The 17,927-nt window shown below is 45.3% G+C and overlaps 1 protein-coding gene across 4 annotated transcripts in view; it reads left to right on the forward strand.

Moving 5' to 3' along the window:
• The window catches only part of LOC105562480, a 201,195-nt gene that overhangs the window by 176,393 nt on the left and 6,875 nt on the right, over nt 1–17,927 (forward strand). For all 4 annotated transcript variants that reach the window (XM_012013352.1, XM_012013351.1, XM_012013354.1 and 1 more), the window contains one exon: nt 16,293–16,500. In XM_012013352.1, coding sequence (XP_011868742.1) covers nt 16,293–16,500 — 208 coding nt within the window. The remainder of the gene's footprint in view (nt 1–16,292; nt 16,501–17,927) is intronic.

A 17,927-nucleotide genomic window follows, 5' to 3' on the forward strand; every position in this document is an offset into this window, starting at 1 on the left:
CCTTCCTGAGGCATTATAAAGATAAAATAAGATAAAATAAGATACAACAAGATGAAATAAGATAAATAAGATAAAGTAATGCCCACTGGGCATTAGTGGGCATTGGTGTACAAGATTTTAGTCAGCGGTTTTCCCCTTGGTAAACCGCTAAGGGCATTGTGGTGTACAGATTTGCGGCATTACTGGGCATTACTAGGCATTAGTAGGCGTTTTGGGCATTAGTTTGGGCATTAGACCTTACTGAGGCATTATAAAGATGAAATAAGATAAATAAGATAAAGTAATGCCCACTGGGCATTAGTGGGCATTGGTGTACAAGATTTTGGTCAGCGGTTTCTCCATTTACAGCCTGGAACTTATCGATGTACAGATGGGAATGAAGATTATGAAAATGTGAATCCTAGGTAAAACTGAGGTCCAGGCATAAATAAACAAGACTGTACATCGTTAGGATATCAATTGTTGCTGGATCTCGACGTTTCAGCGAGTGGGCAGCTAATTTGTCGCCCTTTCGAACTTATCGTTCGGACTTAGGTTGCCACGGGTTACGGGAGCGTACGAATTCTGTCTGGCAAACTGGCAAGAAGTTACACATCAGATATGATTACGGATCCAGAACCGCAAATTAAACACTGATTAGTTCAACGATAGAGCTGCGCCCCCGCCAGCAATGCTCGCACAACGGTCACGTGTTCTTCTACAACTAGTTACACCAACTCTCCTGGTTAGTTAACTCTTCTTGCTGTCCGGAGCAGTCGTAAGGGATATTGTCGGTGGCGCGAGATAAGGCGATTACAGCAGAAGGTTCTAAAGAAGACCAGGTGTCGCCGCTACGCAGAAGGGAGAAAGAACGTAGTTAGAAGACGCGGAACAATTGTTGCGAGTTTACTCGTTCGCTCCTTCGAAATTGTGCTCCGGCAATAAATAAACAAATAAATAAATAAATGCTAGCCGGGCTAATGGAAATATCTGGTTCTTTCGCGACTTCACTTCACGAGCCGCCTCGCAGAGGGTTCAGGCTCCGTCGCGAATTGAAGAGGCCGACTCCTAAATTCCCGGTTGCTTCGCGAAGCGCGCGAACTCAACGCGGGACGCCTCGCGCCATTAATTAGCCGGGATCGCGTCGGTATCGCGAAATACGGCGGTGCTTTATTTCGACAGGTCAATTCATTCGCATGTTTGTCTTGGCGTATAATTAATTTCTTCTTCATTGTACACCGGTTTTCCACTTCTCTCTTCCGTCCTTTTTTTTCTCCTCTCTCCACGCTTACGAGAGTACTGACCGGCAACACGCGAACGAGCAATTTGCGCGTTAGGCCGCGCCTTTATCGCGTTCTGCCTAATAACCCGTTAATATGCCCCTCGCAATCAGGCATCGGTCCATATTAAACGTACTACGAGCCATCGAAATGACTCGGTAAATTATCCACAGGGCCCTTGCTTGCGCCGGCGGCCAGCAATTCGCGCACCCTGCTAATTACGACGAGCGTGCACGCACGGGACGATTAATTAGACAAATTAATTTAGTAAACTGTTAAGAGCGATCGCGCGGCGATCTAACCGATCGGCGCGATGCGGGAAATATCATCTGTCATAACGCATTAATTGATGAGGCCGGTATTAAGTCCTGCGAATTGACAAACGTGCTCGTCAATCGACTATCGTGAGAGCGAGAGAGCGCGCGCGCGACAGTGATAACAGCGAGGCAGAAATGCGCGGACTCTTTTGCCGAAGAAATCGAATTAATATTCGTACTTTAATGACCCGATAATGCCCATTTATTTCATTATTGGAAACAGCCGGGGAGAGGGGGGGGGGGGCGACGTAACGTTTATCCCGGTGTCTCGATCACCGCGACTAACCCTACGCCGAAGGTGTATGTGTACAAACGGAGGTCGATATTATGACAAGGTGTTATTGATTTCTGTTGATTGTACACAAGCAGAGTATAATTGGCCGAGACTCGAACACAGCCTAAATGGCAAGCCGAAATGTATTACCGCATCGTAATGAAAATTGGCCGCTGCGTGGATCGCCGTGCGGCCGCCTCCGATAGGATCACCGGATTTGTTAACAGTGTCCTGGTATTGTCCTGCAAATTACTGTCCCTGCTAATACCGCGTTGATTCGTTCGCCGAACGAGTGACTGACAGGGCGCGAATTAATTATTCTTAATTATTTTTCGGCAATTAGGCCTCCATTCCCTTGCTCTTTTTTTCCGGGACATAAACTGCGGGACATTTTGTAACTGTGTGGCGTCAATTTATTTTCAACAATGATCTTTCAAACGAAAAGTTGGGAAAAGTAAATGATATACATATATATATGTATATATATATATTTGATCGATCGGTTATATGTATATATGTATATTTATATGTCTTGATGGGAGAAATATTTTTCTTACAAAACCTGAAAAAGATACTGTAATAGAGCGACTAAATTTAATTTAAACAGAGCCATAATTTCCCCGCTGTAAATTTCTTGTAACGTCGCGCCACCATTTTGCCACCATTTGTTCGATCCCATAAAACCCGTTCACACAGGTTTCAACCTGCGGCATTGTGACTAGTTTGAAGAAATTGCGAACATGTAGCACGGTGTTTTTCGCATTGCTTTTTCGAGACCCGGCGCGCATATTCGTTCTACATGTGTACGTGGGTACGTGCGGCGAAACAATGGGCAACGCGCGCCGTAGGCCGTACCGGCGAAAAGCCAATCGCGCCGGTCCCATTGTTTCAGTCCGAGCGTTCGCAGGTACGAAGCAGGTACATATGCTACTGTTCGATCGCCCGGTATTTGTAAAAGGGTTAACATCGGGTTGGGGCGGGCCCGATTGTTTGTCCGCTCATTTAACGGTTGGGAGGGCTCGGGGCGCGAGACCCAGACGAGATGTGGCCGTTCGCGAAGGTGACGCAGGTGAATAAGCAACGCACACGGGCAGGAACCGGATATGAGCCCGATCCCGGTCGCCACGCGCGATAAGTCGAGCCGTCGCGGTGGCCGCGCTCCTCTTTTGTGTCCGCCGTAGCGACGACGGTGATCGTAGCGATGGTGTGCTTAGGGTCCGTTTGTACAGAATACATTTATATCGGAAATTGCAATCAACCCTTCTTAAGTGGTCTACCAACTTTCAACGAAAATATGACTTGTCATCTTGTACCATCTATTGCTCCGTTTTGGTGTGAAGAAGATGGGACGCAGTTTTATCAAATATTTATACAATAAAATAATGAGATGAAAAGGGTGGTCGAATTGGTGAGACGCCCGCCTAGTGAGAGGGAGGGTCCCAGGTTCAAACCCTGGCTGAGGTAAATTTTTCGCAGTAAATTGCAAAATTAAAATCATTTAGACACTATCATCCGTCTTGGCTCTTACATCCTTCATTGCTTCGTATCTGTGAGATAAAAAGGGTGTTTTGTTTTGACGTCTTTTCCTGAAATTTAGCGAGCTCTTAAGAGATTAATCGAATTTCGCGGAGAGTTGATCGGGATATTCTGTATAAAGTGTGTGTGTACGCATCATATATTATAACTATAACGAAAGTTCGTTATTTATATCGCGCTAGACTAGAGTAGAGCGACGATGGAATAAATTCGATCGGGCGCTACCAGAATCGCGCTCGGTACAGGCAAAGTTCGTGGGTTCCTCGACTTTCTCCCAATTTCCCCGGAGCTTTCCGAATGCTTTATAGCTCTTACGATCTTTCAAGCTTACGGGCACGGCAGCCCCGCCACCACCTCCGTGATTTGCGCGTTTGATGCGAAAAGCGTCGATCGTTAATTCAGTACCTAAATCAAGACCGTCTCATTCGTTCGTTAGAGCCCGCATAGTGCAAACGCACCTTTACAGTTACGCGGATGATGTCTACACAGGCCAGACAGCACCGTAAGTGGACCGTACTCGTCGTTTCCGGCGGGCGGATCCGTTAAAGCTAAAATGCACTCCGGTGCGCCGCGCGGCGGTGACCACATTTCTACCCTTTACGAGGTTTATCCTTTATACCAGATTTCCACCCTTTAATCTTACGGGACATGTCAGCCGAACGCTGTGGCCTTCGCCCGGTGTCTTATACACGGTGCCTATGAAGGACGCGCATCTTTCAGCCACGATCTCTTTGACAAGCTGTCAAAAGTAGACGTTTCGATTCTCGCAGGCGGAATGAACGGCCCAGTCTTATTCATTAATGCCTGGATCCGCATTTTCATAATTTTTATTCCCATATACATCGATGAGTTTCAGGCTGCAGTTCACGCAGCTTCTATAGCAGTCTGCTAGTACCATAGACGTATAATATATAGACCGCGCGTTTGGCTGAAGCAGCGTACAAACTTTAGAAAGAGACAACATACTTTGAGCGGTCACCCTCTACCATTGCCCTTACTCTTCTGTTACCCCCACTATTTATTCGGCGACCACTCTACTGTCAGCTATCTCGTTCTAAAGTTTGTACGTATTCTCGACACGGCAGAGGTAGGAAGCGCGCAGTCTATTCTTACTATGGGCAGTGCATACGCATAGTCTGAAACTCGGTGATTTGTATAGATGATGATAAAAATGCCAGGCATCAATGAATGAGACTGCACATCTATTGATTCGCCATCCATTCTGTTTACAATATTAATCCGATAATTTCGGATATTGTTCTCAGGACGACGCAACGATATGAAGATGAATAGGGAGAGTAAATTCTTGAGTAACTGGGGTCTTTTGGGATGGGGTTGTTCTCGGCGAACTTATTTTTAGGGAAACTTCGACTTCGGATATTATTTCCCGTGATACCGCAATGTGCAGTTTTTGCTCCGATTAATTTCTAATATCGATTTTTCGAGAGGATGCCTCCTGTTCTCCGTGGCCTGTTGCCCTACGATATTTACTCTCACAGTTGACTTACTGGTAATATTGGTGAATTGACTCTCGCGGCTCGCTGATGTTTACTCCCGGTAATAAGCGCGCGGTACTAATGGTTTAACTACGTCAAGTAACTGTCCCTTTAACATCGTGAGGCTGCGTGTGCTCCAAAATCATTATTGAGGTGGCTTCATTTTAGATCCTGCACATTTCTTCGTTACCTCAATGTCCGTTGCGGGCAGCAACGGTTATTTCCCCGGAGTCATCCGGTTTGCACTGTGTCACTTACAAAGTTCAAAAGCAAGCGACTAAATTCTGATTTTCATTTTTAACGCGCGAGAAACGCGCGCGTAGAAGAACGTGCCGGATTGCAGCGGTGTTCTAACAACCGGTAAAAATGAATACTTTGCTGTCACCGTTAAAACGCGCAGCCTCTCGCGCGTTTCGCACGAGTTTTGTGAAGTTCAGTCGCGCGGAAAAGTGCAGGCGCGGATGCCATTGTCGCGGGATGATTCACAGGCGGCGGAGACAGTGACGTATGGCTGACCTTACGCGAAGACAAATTTACATCCTGTCCCGCGCGCGCGCGGTCATCGTGCAACGTGTCTTGTAATACACGCATATCTGTCCTATAAAATCTCTCAACGGTCGCAGGCCGCATTCGGCAGATGCTATCGTTTCCGCACGATAGGGCGGTCGGAATTACGCCAATTTTGGGCAGACCAACGCGGCGACGCCGTACATCGGGACGACAGCTGCTTATTTTCACGTACGCGGAGAACGGGAGTAAGGGGGGAAGGACGAGCGGTGGTTCCTGGCAGAAATTATATTTCACCCTTGAGAAATTGCGGTTTACGTTGCCGATGCGCGGGGGGGGGGGGGAGGGTTACGGCTTTTGGCCCCGCCAATGTCTCCGCCGCCGTTCCCCGTTCCAGTCTGCGTAATGCAGCGGAAGTCAGGAGCGCGTACTTCATCGGCGTTATTACGGCTTAAATTTTTCTGCGTTTCTAACGAGGGGCAGAATGCATTCTGAAGGACCGTAACGAATGATATTACGCTCTAATCCCTTCTGCAGTGGAATAAACGCCTCCCTCTCGCGCACGGGTATTTCTGAGAGCTATTTTACTGCTGCGATTGTAATGTCTTTGGTTATTTACCTGCTCCCAGCGGTTGCGAGAAAGAGAGAGAGAGAGAGAGAGAGAGAGAGAGAGAGAGAGAGAGAGAGAGAGAGAGAGAAGTTAAGATCAACGTTATTACAGCTATGAAAAGGAACTGTACGTAAAATTGTCTCGAAAATACTCCGCTCTCGTAAAGTTAAAATTTTACAAACGTTGGAATGTAAAATTCCTTTTATCTACAACATTTGCACTCTTATCAAGCGGGTACTTTCCGCTTCTTGATGAATTAACGATCGAACACAGTAGCGGGGGTTACCGCGTGCATAAATACACATGTAGAACACAATATCCACACGCGCGGCGGCGCATGCCAAATGTAAATTGCGCCTGCTTAGCTGAGAGATAAACGTCAGGAATTTTACGGCCGGGCGCCCTAACGCTACGCGCAGTTTCGGAGCATGCCAAGCTGCCATCTTCGCCTCCGCCACCGCCACCACCTGTCATTCCAATAAATTTTACCGCTGTGTAACGTCGTCGGCCACGTTATCGGCAGATAGCCCTGGTTATGAATCGTAGCAATTCACGAAGGTCTCTTTGTCAAACTTCCTCGTTCCCTGCGCAAATTCAATTTCTCTGATCGCAAGTATGAATTACAGGTCTGCAGCGTATTACTGCGAGATCGCTGGCATGCTGAATTATTACATAGATTTATTAAGAGTACATCAGCTGGCGCTCGAATTTTCCTGGTCCCATAAAACCGTCTCACACGCCAACTATCACGATACTTGGAACTTTTCCTACGCATGAGCGAGGGGATGCGCGAACGAGGAAAATGCACCGAACGGGATAAAACGAATTCCACTTCTGTTCTAGTATTACAAATATTCCTACGTGATTTTTAAATAGATTATGTAGGTACTTCAGATCAATATACGTTTGTCAACAAAATATTTTTCTGTGTCGTACAAGATTAACGAATCTGAACGCTATTCATGTTTACTTAATGTACGATATACAGGGTGTTCTGAAATTCGCGAATCAAAATACCATAGCAAGAAAGTCGTCGAAAAAATAAATTAAAAAGTTATTTGCCATTTTTCGTTCCGAGCAGTAGTTTTTTTTAGATAAAGAGGTTCAAAACAGGCCAATCATACATTACAGTTGAACGGAAACCTGTCCGTGAGTCGCGCGTCGATAGTGTTAGTGCACTGGCAAAATGGCAAATAACTTTTTAATTTATTTTTTCGACGACATTCTTGCTATGGTATTTTGATTCGCGAATTTCAGGACACCCTGTATATTACGCGGTAACATTTTGATCTTTCTTTGTCTTTAATACAATTTTTACCCCCGACTGCTACCGAAGGTAGTTTTCTGGTTAACTGTTAGCCAGAAGTTAGCGCACCCTCAGAAAGGATTTCTGTTACCGAGGTAAAAAATAATCGTGACGCATTTATATTTCTCACGATCTCATTTAGTATACAAATAAGACAATATCAAAGTAAAATCAATAATTCTTATTCTTCTCTATCGAATTAAAAAAGATTGACTTACTATGTCGAGACGAGGGAGAACTTATATAAATGTAAGTTTATATATTCTTGCGTTCAGAAGAAATTGTCCCTCCATTTTACACCACGATGTTCGACAAAAGACGATACATAATATCATTTTATTCTACATTTTAGAATTTTTCATTTAAGATTAAAATATTCCTTTCTCTATAACAAATATGATTGGCGCTGTATCGATCCTACTTTATGATATATTGAAGTGTAATAGTATTGGATCCGGAAATGTTTCGCGGGTGTGGACTCTCCATCTTTTTCTATGTTGTTATCTAAGAAGAGACAGAGAATATCGACCTCTGGTTAACAATTAACCAGAAAATGAAGAACCGTGTCTCAATCTCTCAAAATAATACTCGAATAAATTTCTGTGCCATTACTCGTCACGTATGGAAACATCGCGGATTATGCGCTCGAATCACAATAATCGATTTCCTTTGATAATTTGTAAGTGAAACGATCATCGATCTCCTCTTGGGGACAGTTTTTCCGCGTTGCACAGGCGGAACATACTTCGCAAAGGACAAAAGAATCTAATTAGAGATATGCACTTCGCGTATCGTATAATTTTACATATTCCTTTCTGCAACCCGACTTAATCACATAAATACACGCGAATAAATTGTCGTTGTCGCGACGTTGTACTTTATGTTAGGGGCATTTCGTTGGTAAGAATTTACCTTGCAAATACAGCGCAATTATTTTAAGAGATATAATTTTAACGGTGTACCCGAACGTCAACGCAAAACGAGAGATGTAGCGCGCGATATTCGATATCCACTGAAGTTTACAGCGCCGCAAAAGGAAAATCTAGCTGTCACGTATTCGATAACGCCGGGTTGTGCCGCTCCAATATTTACAAAATCTCGATGGTAGTTAATGGCTATTGAGCCTAGGAGTCTTCCTCTCCGAAGAACTAAGCTATCTCAACGTAGATTACCAGGATGGGGAGATAAATCACCAGAGGATCCCGCAAACCCGAGAGAGGTATTACTAGAGACGAGTCAGTATTACTTGAATGGAATATAACTTAATTAGCGTACTAATCCCCATTTAAGCTCATTACTTGGCCGGCGGGTTTATTTCACCAAGTTTTCCGAAAGTTTTCTCTCCGGCGACACGGAAAGGTACTTCCGCGAACGCGGGTACAAGACGCGCCCCGCAAAAGTCATTCCAAAGTTAAAATGTATCGTCTGTTAATTCGGTCGTTGTATATAAAATGCATTTTTATCGTATACGAATTTCTAGGGTATTTTCGGTCGACAGTTTAACCATCGACCGGAACTCGCTGAATGCTGGTACGTGGTCTCCGATGGCATAACGTTATCGAAAACACCCGTTACTGCTTTAACAGAGTAATAATCGAAGATAGCGGTCTTCGAACGCACACCTGCACTTGCTACGCGTGTCTACAAACACTCGAGCCAGAGTTAATTTAGCAATCCGCTATTTACATTCGATGTTATCTTGGTGTAACCGGCATGCACCTGGTCTTCGAATCGCAAAAATTCATGTAGCATGAAATTAAGTGGTTGTATCATAATCAGAAAATATAAATCACAAAATATCACAGCTGGAAAAGTAAGTGGAACTTTAAGAGTGAATTAAAGTGAGTCGAAAGAAAAGATATTGTAACGTGCTTTTTAAAGCGCCAATTAATTGACAAAGGTGCGCGTAACGGAGCTAACTTTTATTGAATGTACTTCAACGAAATACATGCAATCATTATATAATTGTTTACGAATATACATATAATTTCACGCCACTTAAGAACGCGAATCGCGATTGCAGGCGCGGCGAATCGCGTTAATTTTCGAGCGCGAATATTATTCAAAAGTTTATATCAGCACAGAGACGATTCGTCGCGCAGATTATTCAAGAGAGATTAATCCCCTTTTCCATATACATGCTTCATACGATCTACATACATTTGTCCCTTGATATTTTTTTCTGAATAATTAAATTTTCATCGCACTCGACCCGTTTCGCCCTCTTTAAGCGTGCGCGCTCCGTGTCGTCGGAGGATCAATTTTATTTATTACACCGTTGATCCGCCCGATCAATCGCACGTCTGTCCGGCAATTCGACGGCGACCTAAGCGGCAATATGCGGTTTCACGACACTCTCCGCGCGTTTGACGCCCATCTGACTGTAATTCCTGTCGAGCATTATCCGCGCTCCCGGAGCGCCCGGTATTTCCGCGATGCGTCTGCGTGTACACACGCGTCGCTCCAGAACGCGCCGTGCGTGTGGATTCGCGCGCGCGATACCCACCTGGCCGCAACACACAATCGATAGGTACGCGCCTGTGTGTGTGTGTGTGTGTGCGCGCATCGACACACACCTACGCGGTACGTGTACGCGGCATGTGAAATACCGCATGCGGAATATTTACCAGGACCCACCTCAGATGTTTGGACCCCTCAGGGCGACGCGCGTATTCGGGCGCGAGACCTGCCCCGGCCACAATGGCCAACTCGAATTAATCCTCCGGGAAAGAGCGAAGCGCGCGACGGGTCTCCCATATTCGTCACTGACAGAGATCGCGGTTGATACTCCGATGGAACGAGCTTACTCCGTTTTGCTATTGTCGCTTTAAAGGAAAAACACGCTTTAATGCCATCTTTTGTTGCGCATTATGACGAGCTCCGCTTTCCCGCCGGTCCTCTCATTACGAGTTTAATTAAGAGTCACGAAGCCCCCGTTATTGTTCATTGTAACGAAATATGTATATAATAATAAGAAGAAGAAGAAAACGTCACCACATGTACGATAGGGAGAGAAAGGATTGAGGTATTTCTTAAAGCAATGCTTTCGAAAGAAAGCTATTATTGTTTAAATCTAAATTTTCATAATTTCTCAATACTATTGTAATTACTCTGTTGTTCTAACATTTACCTACTGGAGAAACTGCAGCGACGTTCTCATGCGGCTAATTGTCGCGAAATTATCGCGCTGCTGAGAGCTGGATAGCTCAAAGACAATCTAGAATTATTAAATAGCGAACGCGAGGTGTAAAATAAAACGCATTGTAAACATCATTTTTGCGCCTTAATCCTTTGAAGTACGGTGTAACGTATATATGTTACGCCTCCCGAAATTAAGAAAACCAACTCTTCTTTCACTCCGATGTTCCGAGTCGAAATTCTGGTATTGTTTTGACACTTTTAAGGATAATTTACACCTACATAGACCAGCAATAACCTACTTTGATGACATTATATTTTTTTTAATCCTCCATTGAATCTTTAATTCTAAAAATTTACTTTAGCCCATACTTAAAAGGAGCTACTTTAATGCTAAATTGGCAAAAGCAGAAATTTCCGACACTATCAGTTTTGAAGTAGGGGTAACTTTGTACTTGCAGTTCGACCTCTTTTACTGTCTTAGGTCCTATTATATGTATAATAGAATTAAAGGTTCAACACATGGCCAAAATTTCGACTCGGGGTCTTTATATCTAAAAGGTTTTTTGGCTAATTCTGAGTCTGAAGTCGAAATTCTAAAATTATCGACGATTGACTCAATACAGCAGGCTATAGTGAAAGTTTTTTTTTCTACGTATAAGATGTCCTGTAGTAAAAAAATCATCCCTATAAGTGACATTCCGAAACGAGGTATCTGGGGGGGTTTCGAGATCACTAATTTCTAATCTGAAGTCAAAAATTGACAATTTTACAATCCAAGATGGCGGATCCAATATAAAGAATCAAAATTGCAAGAAAATGCAATCGATTTATCTGTAACTTGGTATTCGCAAGTTTTTCGGGTTGCTGCTTACACATACGAGATCAGAATGTCAAAAAATTTATAACGGCGGATCCGAGCGCCTAGAAAATCTGCATTTCAATTTTGTAATTCGGACACAAGAATCAGTGTTAGGTTTCGGAAAGTTCGGCTGGACGAAAAAATGTATACAAAGGGTTAACGAATTCCCAATTGACCGTAGCGACCGACCGCAATAAATAATTTCGATTTCAATAAATTTTGCAACAAAAATCCCAGGTATTTCGTAATTAGAAATAACAACCGACGATCAATCTATGCATTTTAATAAACAGGCATCCGACTACGCGAACACGAGTAATGGATAATAATAAATAATAATTGATAATTAAATCGCACGTATTGCTACCTCGTAATACGTCCCGAGTAATAACCGCGATAATATCCGCGGCTCGTGTCGATCGCAATATCTCGCAGCCCACGGTCGTCCTTTAGGTTGCGCCTCGCGCGCGGATATTGCGTTTTGCTATTTTATTATTTCAGTATTTTTATCCGCGACGGAAACGCATTTATATCGCAGCGGTGATTTCGCTCTCGGGGTTACCTGCCGGAAACGCGCGCGGCCTTTCCTATCGTACGCACCGCGGGGGTTTTCGATCCCCGGCTCGCTCTCTCACGCAGGTTACCCCACGATCGATGCCCTCCGAGAGGGAAAACGTCAAATTCACGGCGCGGCATGACTCAGCCGGACGACTCATGCATAATTTATCCGGGCTTAATTAGTCAGAGGCCGGAGAAAGGGGGCGGCGGGAGGAGGCAGAGCGGAAGGGGGGAAGGGATGGGGGGGATGGGCAGGGGGGCAGGGGAGAATCGGAAAAGTGCTTTTTCGCAAATACACGTCGTCACCGTTAAACAGATCGCATTTAAATTTGCAAATGATTTACGCCTCTCTCCGCTCATTACGCAGATTACGCGCGTTAACAGTAGTTTCGCCGTCTTCGCCGATTTCTCTCCGTTCGATCGGAATGAATGCGTAACGACCGGGAATGACTTTAACAAGGAAACTCTCGCAGCTGTCTCTCTTCGGGTTCGCGGAGTTCCAGGTGCGCCGGTGGAGCACCGACGAGAAACGCGCACTTTCTTCCTCGCGTACTATAATACCGGAGACTCGGAGGTTGGAACTAAGGGCGAAACTATAAATGAAGCGGCGTTTGAGAGGGAAGCTTCGCGCTAAAAGCACTTTGTAATATTATTCGTTTGGACTTTTTTGTTTTTTTTTTAAGTAAATCGCGAAAAAATCTTTCAACGTTTCTCCAGAATCGTTCGAGAGTTTTTCAATTTACGTCTGTTACTCGCGAAGGAAAAACACATTTCGAGCTAACTTCGCGAAAGGCTGTTTCAGTTACAAATTCTAAAAAAAAACCTCCCCACGTCCTTTCTCATTACGCGAATTAAAGAAACAATTGAGAAAGAAGCGGGCTGTGAAAGTTCTCGAAGATTATGTACCACTTTAAGATCCCACTTCCGAAAGTTGTACTCGCGCCCCAGCAAGAGTTGTCGGCAAGCACAATGGAGAATCACTCCGGGCGTTTATGTATTCGCTGCAGAATTTTATGAGAGGCGCTTTCCACGGATTCTCCTCGAGGCGAACACACGCGGCCCAAAAGAGACGCCGTTAGCTGTCAATAGGAAGATAATCTATCGACAATACCGCGCCGTGTCTCCATCGATCGCTGCTCTCGGATCGGAGGCGGGCTTTACGTTCTGGGTGAACGACACGGCGCGGGGGCCGCGTGCGACGCTTTCACAGTATAAAGCCAATGGCGCACGATACTATTTTTCCCACTGGATTGCTTACGGGACCCAATCAGGATTAGCCTTGAGTTACCTGATTTAAAACCAACGGTACACGATACTATTTTTCCTACTGGATTGCTTACGAGAGCCAATCAGGGTTCAACCTTAAGTCACCTGATCTAAAACTCTGCATCCTGATTGGCTCGCGTAAGCAATCAAGTAGGAAAAATAGTACCGCGTGCCGTTGGCTTAAAACACTGCATTCTTATTGGCGTTCGTAAGCAATTCAAGTGGAAAAAATAGTATTGTGTGCCGTTGGCTTAAAACACTGAATTCTTATTGGCATTCGTAAGCAATCTAGTGGGAAAAATAGTATTGTGTGCCGTTGGCTTAACTAGTAGGTCCACTTTCTGCCGGCCATCTTGATCTTTGCAGTCCCGATCACGTGGTACTCCGCCATGTCTTTGATGCAAATCCAGCAGCATATGTGTGTGTGTGTGTGTGTGTACTCAAACTACACTACCCCACATACAGCTTTTCTCTCATTGGCTGCACCAACAAAATGTCGGATGCGCAGAAGGGATCGACGCAAAACGAAACAAAAGTTATGCTATGGTACAACTAGTAGGTCCACTTTCTGCCGACCCTTTCGATCCTTGTGGCCCCGATCACGTGGTATTTCGCCATGCCTGGTCCAAATCTAACGGCGTATGAGTGTGCGTACACGCACCGGCATAAATGCTGTCCCTATCCTTGTGAGGTGCACGCACACAACTACAGGGACTCTAGTTGTGTGCGTGCACCTCACAAGGATAGGGACAGCATTTATACCGGTGCGTGTACATACTGTAGTGTGGTAGCTTCGATGCACTACCGCACATACAACTGTTCTCTCGTTGGCTGGGCCAACAAAATGTCGGAAGGGATCGACGCAAAACGGAACAACTGACGAAGTGAACTGCTTGTTATACTGTGGCACTGTCGGTCTAGTATAAGAATTGCGGGCAGGTATACACCGTTTGATGCGCGGGGACGATGTAAATTTCTAAATAGAGATCGATATCAGCCGCGCGGGGGCTCGGCAGTGTCGCAGACCGTTTTTATGGCGTTCCCTCGCGAGGGCCCGAAAGCGGCGCCGAAGTTTCCGCGCGGGCGCGCAACTTGGACTTTCAGTAACGTTTTATTCCGCGAACGTACGCCAGCCTCGCGTAACAGCCGCAGCGTAATTCAGCTGGGTATTTTTTATTTGCGGACGCCAAACGGCTCGCTCGACGGAGATCGGGCCGCGCCGCGATAAGTCACACACGTCGCCGATCGCGCGAAGGTGAAATGAGCGCAGGACGAACGTGTGTTTCGACAGCGTGTAAAAATTATACGGAGCAACTCGGACAAAAATAAAAAAAAATGTAAGGTAGTGGCACCAAATATCGCCTGCCTTAACTATTTTTTATCCCCGTGGCCACAAAACTGGTCGAAAAAAGTTCTGATAGAGCCTGAGATGACGGACGGACATCAATTTATTTGTCACCAAACTGGAAAATGTTTGCTAACTTAGTTTCTTTCGCAAATTTTGTAACGAAATGGAAAGTGCCATTTATGGAATGGAAACGCGTCCCTACTTGTGAGCGTAAATGAAGTGTTAATACTGTGTTTTGACGTTTAATTTGTAATACCATCATTCGATTCGTACGCCAGCCGCGCGAAATCTCTGTTAGACCCGCCGAAAGTTCGCTATAAATCCGACATCGTCCCGGAACGAAGGCGTCGCCTTGCGACAAAGACATTTTTACTGGACGGCGCGCTGTGCGTACGAAAAGAAATAACAACGCTCGGCATATATCATTCACGCGTATCGCCTTCGTGCCGGCTTGATTGTCAGGCTTTATTAAACCGGACCTGTATCGTTCCCATGATCGTTGATTTATTTGCCGATCGCGTTTCTTGGTATTAGGATCAGTTACCGCGCGCATGACCACGCGCTACGGCCCGCGTTGGGTTTCATATAGTTGTACGGGCCGGATGATTCATTACCATGCCGATGAGAAAATGAAGGAGAGCGGCGCGCGAACGCGAGAGATATCCGAGCAGATCTTAAATCATGCCGGCTCGTTTCCGAACGCGAAAGTCGTTTATCCTCTCTCTCTCCCCTCTCGGAGTAAACGAGCTCTCCGAGCTTTTCTCCCTGCGGTATCCCGTCGAAGTGTACTCGTAATCGTCCGGAAACGATGCATCGTCCTCCGGCCCCCTCGATCGCGCTCCTCGAAAATTTCCTGCATTTCTGCCGCAGTTTCTGCTTGGACCGCACTTTGACTGGAATTCAAGTCTCACGGCCCCCGCGCGTCCTCGGAATCAATACCCTTAATAATTTCCGAGTATTTTTTTCATCTAATTCTGAGCGTGGGTGAAAAGGTTCGAGGCGACAGTAGAAGTCAATATAATCGACGTGACGAAAATGGAAAACTTACAGGTACACTGTAAAAAAAAAGTATGTAAAATTACATACATAATAAGCGATTACACTATTGATAACGAAAATGTATAAATTTACGTGCTTTGAAAAAAAGATTGTTTTACTCTTTGTCGTGTAAATACTTGTATATACACGACGAAAAATTGTGAAAAATTGTAAAATTTACACAATTAAAGGCAAGCGGTTTACTTATTATTTAAGGTAATAATTTTACCTATACAAGGCGTAAATTTACGTATGTAAATATGGCCCCAATATTACCCACTATTACAATTGTAATTTTACGCGTAATTGTTTTACAGTGTGGAGGAAAGTCCTCTATTATGAGATAGGCTCCTAATATGAGACATGGGGTTTTCAGCACCCAATTTTACAAATCTCTTTTTCAGCAACGATTACACGCGCGAGCTAGCAATACGTTTTCCATCGAACAGCTTTCACTCCGAGGGCGATAAGTTCATGGGGGAACCACCAGACGAGGCCCGTTAAGCAGAAACCCGCGCTATCTCATTAAAAGCCTATGTTGTAACAGGAGACTATACGTATAAGACGGTAATCTTAAGTAGACGCGACGCGATTTGTCTTAATTGAGTCTCTCTACGATTCCGCTATTGTTATTCGTGCCGAGGGGGATCGCTCGTGCGGCGCCGAGGTTTGCTCGGAGGCGTTTTAACATCTCGCGACAAATCGGCCGAAAGAGGATCGGCGCGAGGCAGGTGTGGAACGACGAGTCGCTCTCATCGCGCCACTTTCTGTTCGCAGCTTCGACGAGACGTCGATGGACAGCTGCATATTGGCTACCATCGACGAGAGCCGCCGAGTCAGTGACTTGTCGGGCGAGTCGATGAAGGACAGTAACGAGGAAGTGACGTCACTGGAGGAAGCCAAGCTGGTCATAGCGGCGCTGAGAGCGAGACAGCGGGCGCAGGCCCACCAAATGCTCGCCTGGCGGAGGACCCTTAAATTGCAGGTAAGTTTCAATTACCGGGAAGGATTTCTACATGCAAAGGCTCCCGCACGCCGCTCCGTCCCCGATGAGGAAATCGGCCTAGGGGGGGGGGGGGTGGAACGCGCGGGGGACGATCGATCAAAGCTATTACCTCTGAAAATCGTAAAACACGCGCCGGCCCGCGAGCCGATGTTACGGACAGTGAAATATTAGATACACGGTGATCCATTTAGATGCGAACGGGTATATGTTTTTGCCGCTTTGCGGAGCGGACGAGTGCATGTTTTAAATAAACGTTATGCTTGCGCCTCTACATTGCAGACACGTGCGCTGTAATTGAGATGGCCATTGAATTAAAATTGGGCGCGCGAATCGATTGAAAGAGGGGAACGAAGTTTCGCCGAATGGCTCGTTAATCGTAAGCTCGATCGAACCTCGGCTCTCGTCAGTAGTATTTATTTGTTTCCGTTGTCGATCCGCAATTGAGTCCTTCCGAAGAGCACCGTGGAACGTCGGAAATTCTTTTTCACCCGACAGAGTTCCTTCGCCTCGAGCCTTTCGCTCTGTACCCGCTGGCTTCGTCATGGTGCCAGCGCGAAAGACAAATTTCCGCGGGCGAGCGAAACGGCATTGCTGCCACGAGTCATTGCCGTAAAGAGATTTCCGTGCATTTCCGGGATAAGCCGGGAGCGTCTCGTGACATCCGACGATTTCGCGTCTGACTTGGCGTGACTGCGGACGATTTGCGAGGTAGACCCGCGAGAAAAAAAGGGCTCTCCCCCTAAATTCGCCGGCAATCTGCGAGGGAATAATTGCCACGAAATGATCCTTTTTCTCCGACTACCCCCGGGCGCTACCCAGCGGGAAACCACCGGCGGGACGGCCGATTGCGAGCAACGACTTTCCCGTATACTTGTGCCGAATTTAAACAGGGAATATTAACGTTATTGTGACGTATTCATTTCGCTAATGACAAAACAAAAACGAGTTCTCGCAATACGCTACGGAACCGGGTCTAAAAGGACGCGAGTAAAATGCACGTTTCTCCACTTCCGATGTTTCCCGAGTCGAAATTTTGATACCTTTTTCACACCTTAAAGAATAATTTACACCTACTTAGCTGATTTATACACCTTTGATGACTTAAGATTTTTTTACTCCTCCCTTGAATCTTTAATTCTAACAATGTACTTTAGCTCCTACTTAAAAGGACCTACTTTAATGCTAAATTGGCAAAAGTACAATAGAAATTTCCAACACCATCAGTTTTAAAGTAGAAGTAAATTTTGTACTTGCAGTTCGACCTATTTTACTATCTTAGGTCCTACTAGGTATATAATAGAATTAAAGGATCAACGTAGTTGATCAACATAGTTGATCCTTTAACTATTATAACACTAAATTTCGACTCGGGATTTTGACACTTAAAAATAATTTACACCCACTTA

This window comes from Vollenhovia emeryi, unplaced genomic scaffold (assembly GCF_000949405.1).
Source record: "Vollenhovia emeryi isolate VEMERY1.0 unplaced genomic scaffold, V.emery_V1.0 DF939187.1, whole genome shotgun sequence".
In the NCBI taxonomy this organism is placed as follows: domain Eukaryota; kingdom Metazoa; phylum Arthropoda; class Insecta; order Hymenoptera; family Formicidae; genus Vollenhovia; species Vollenhovia emeryi.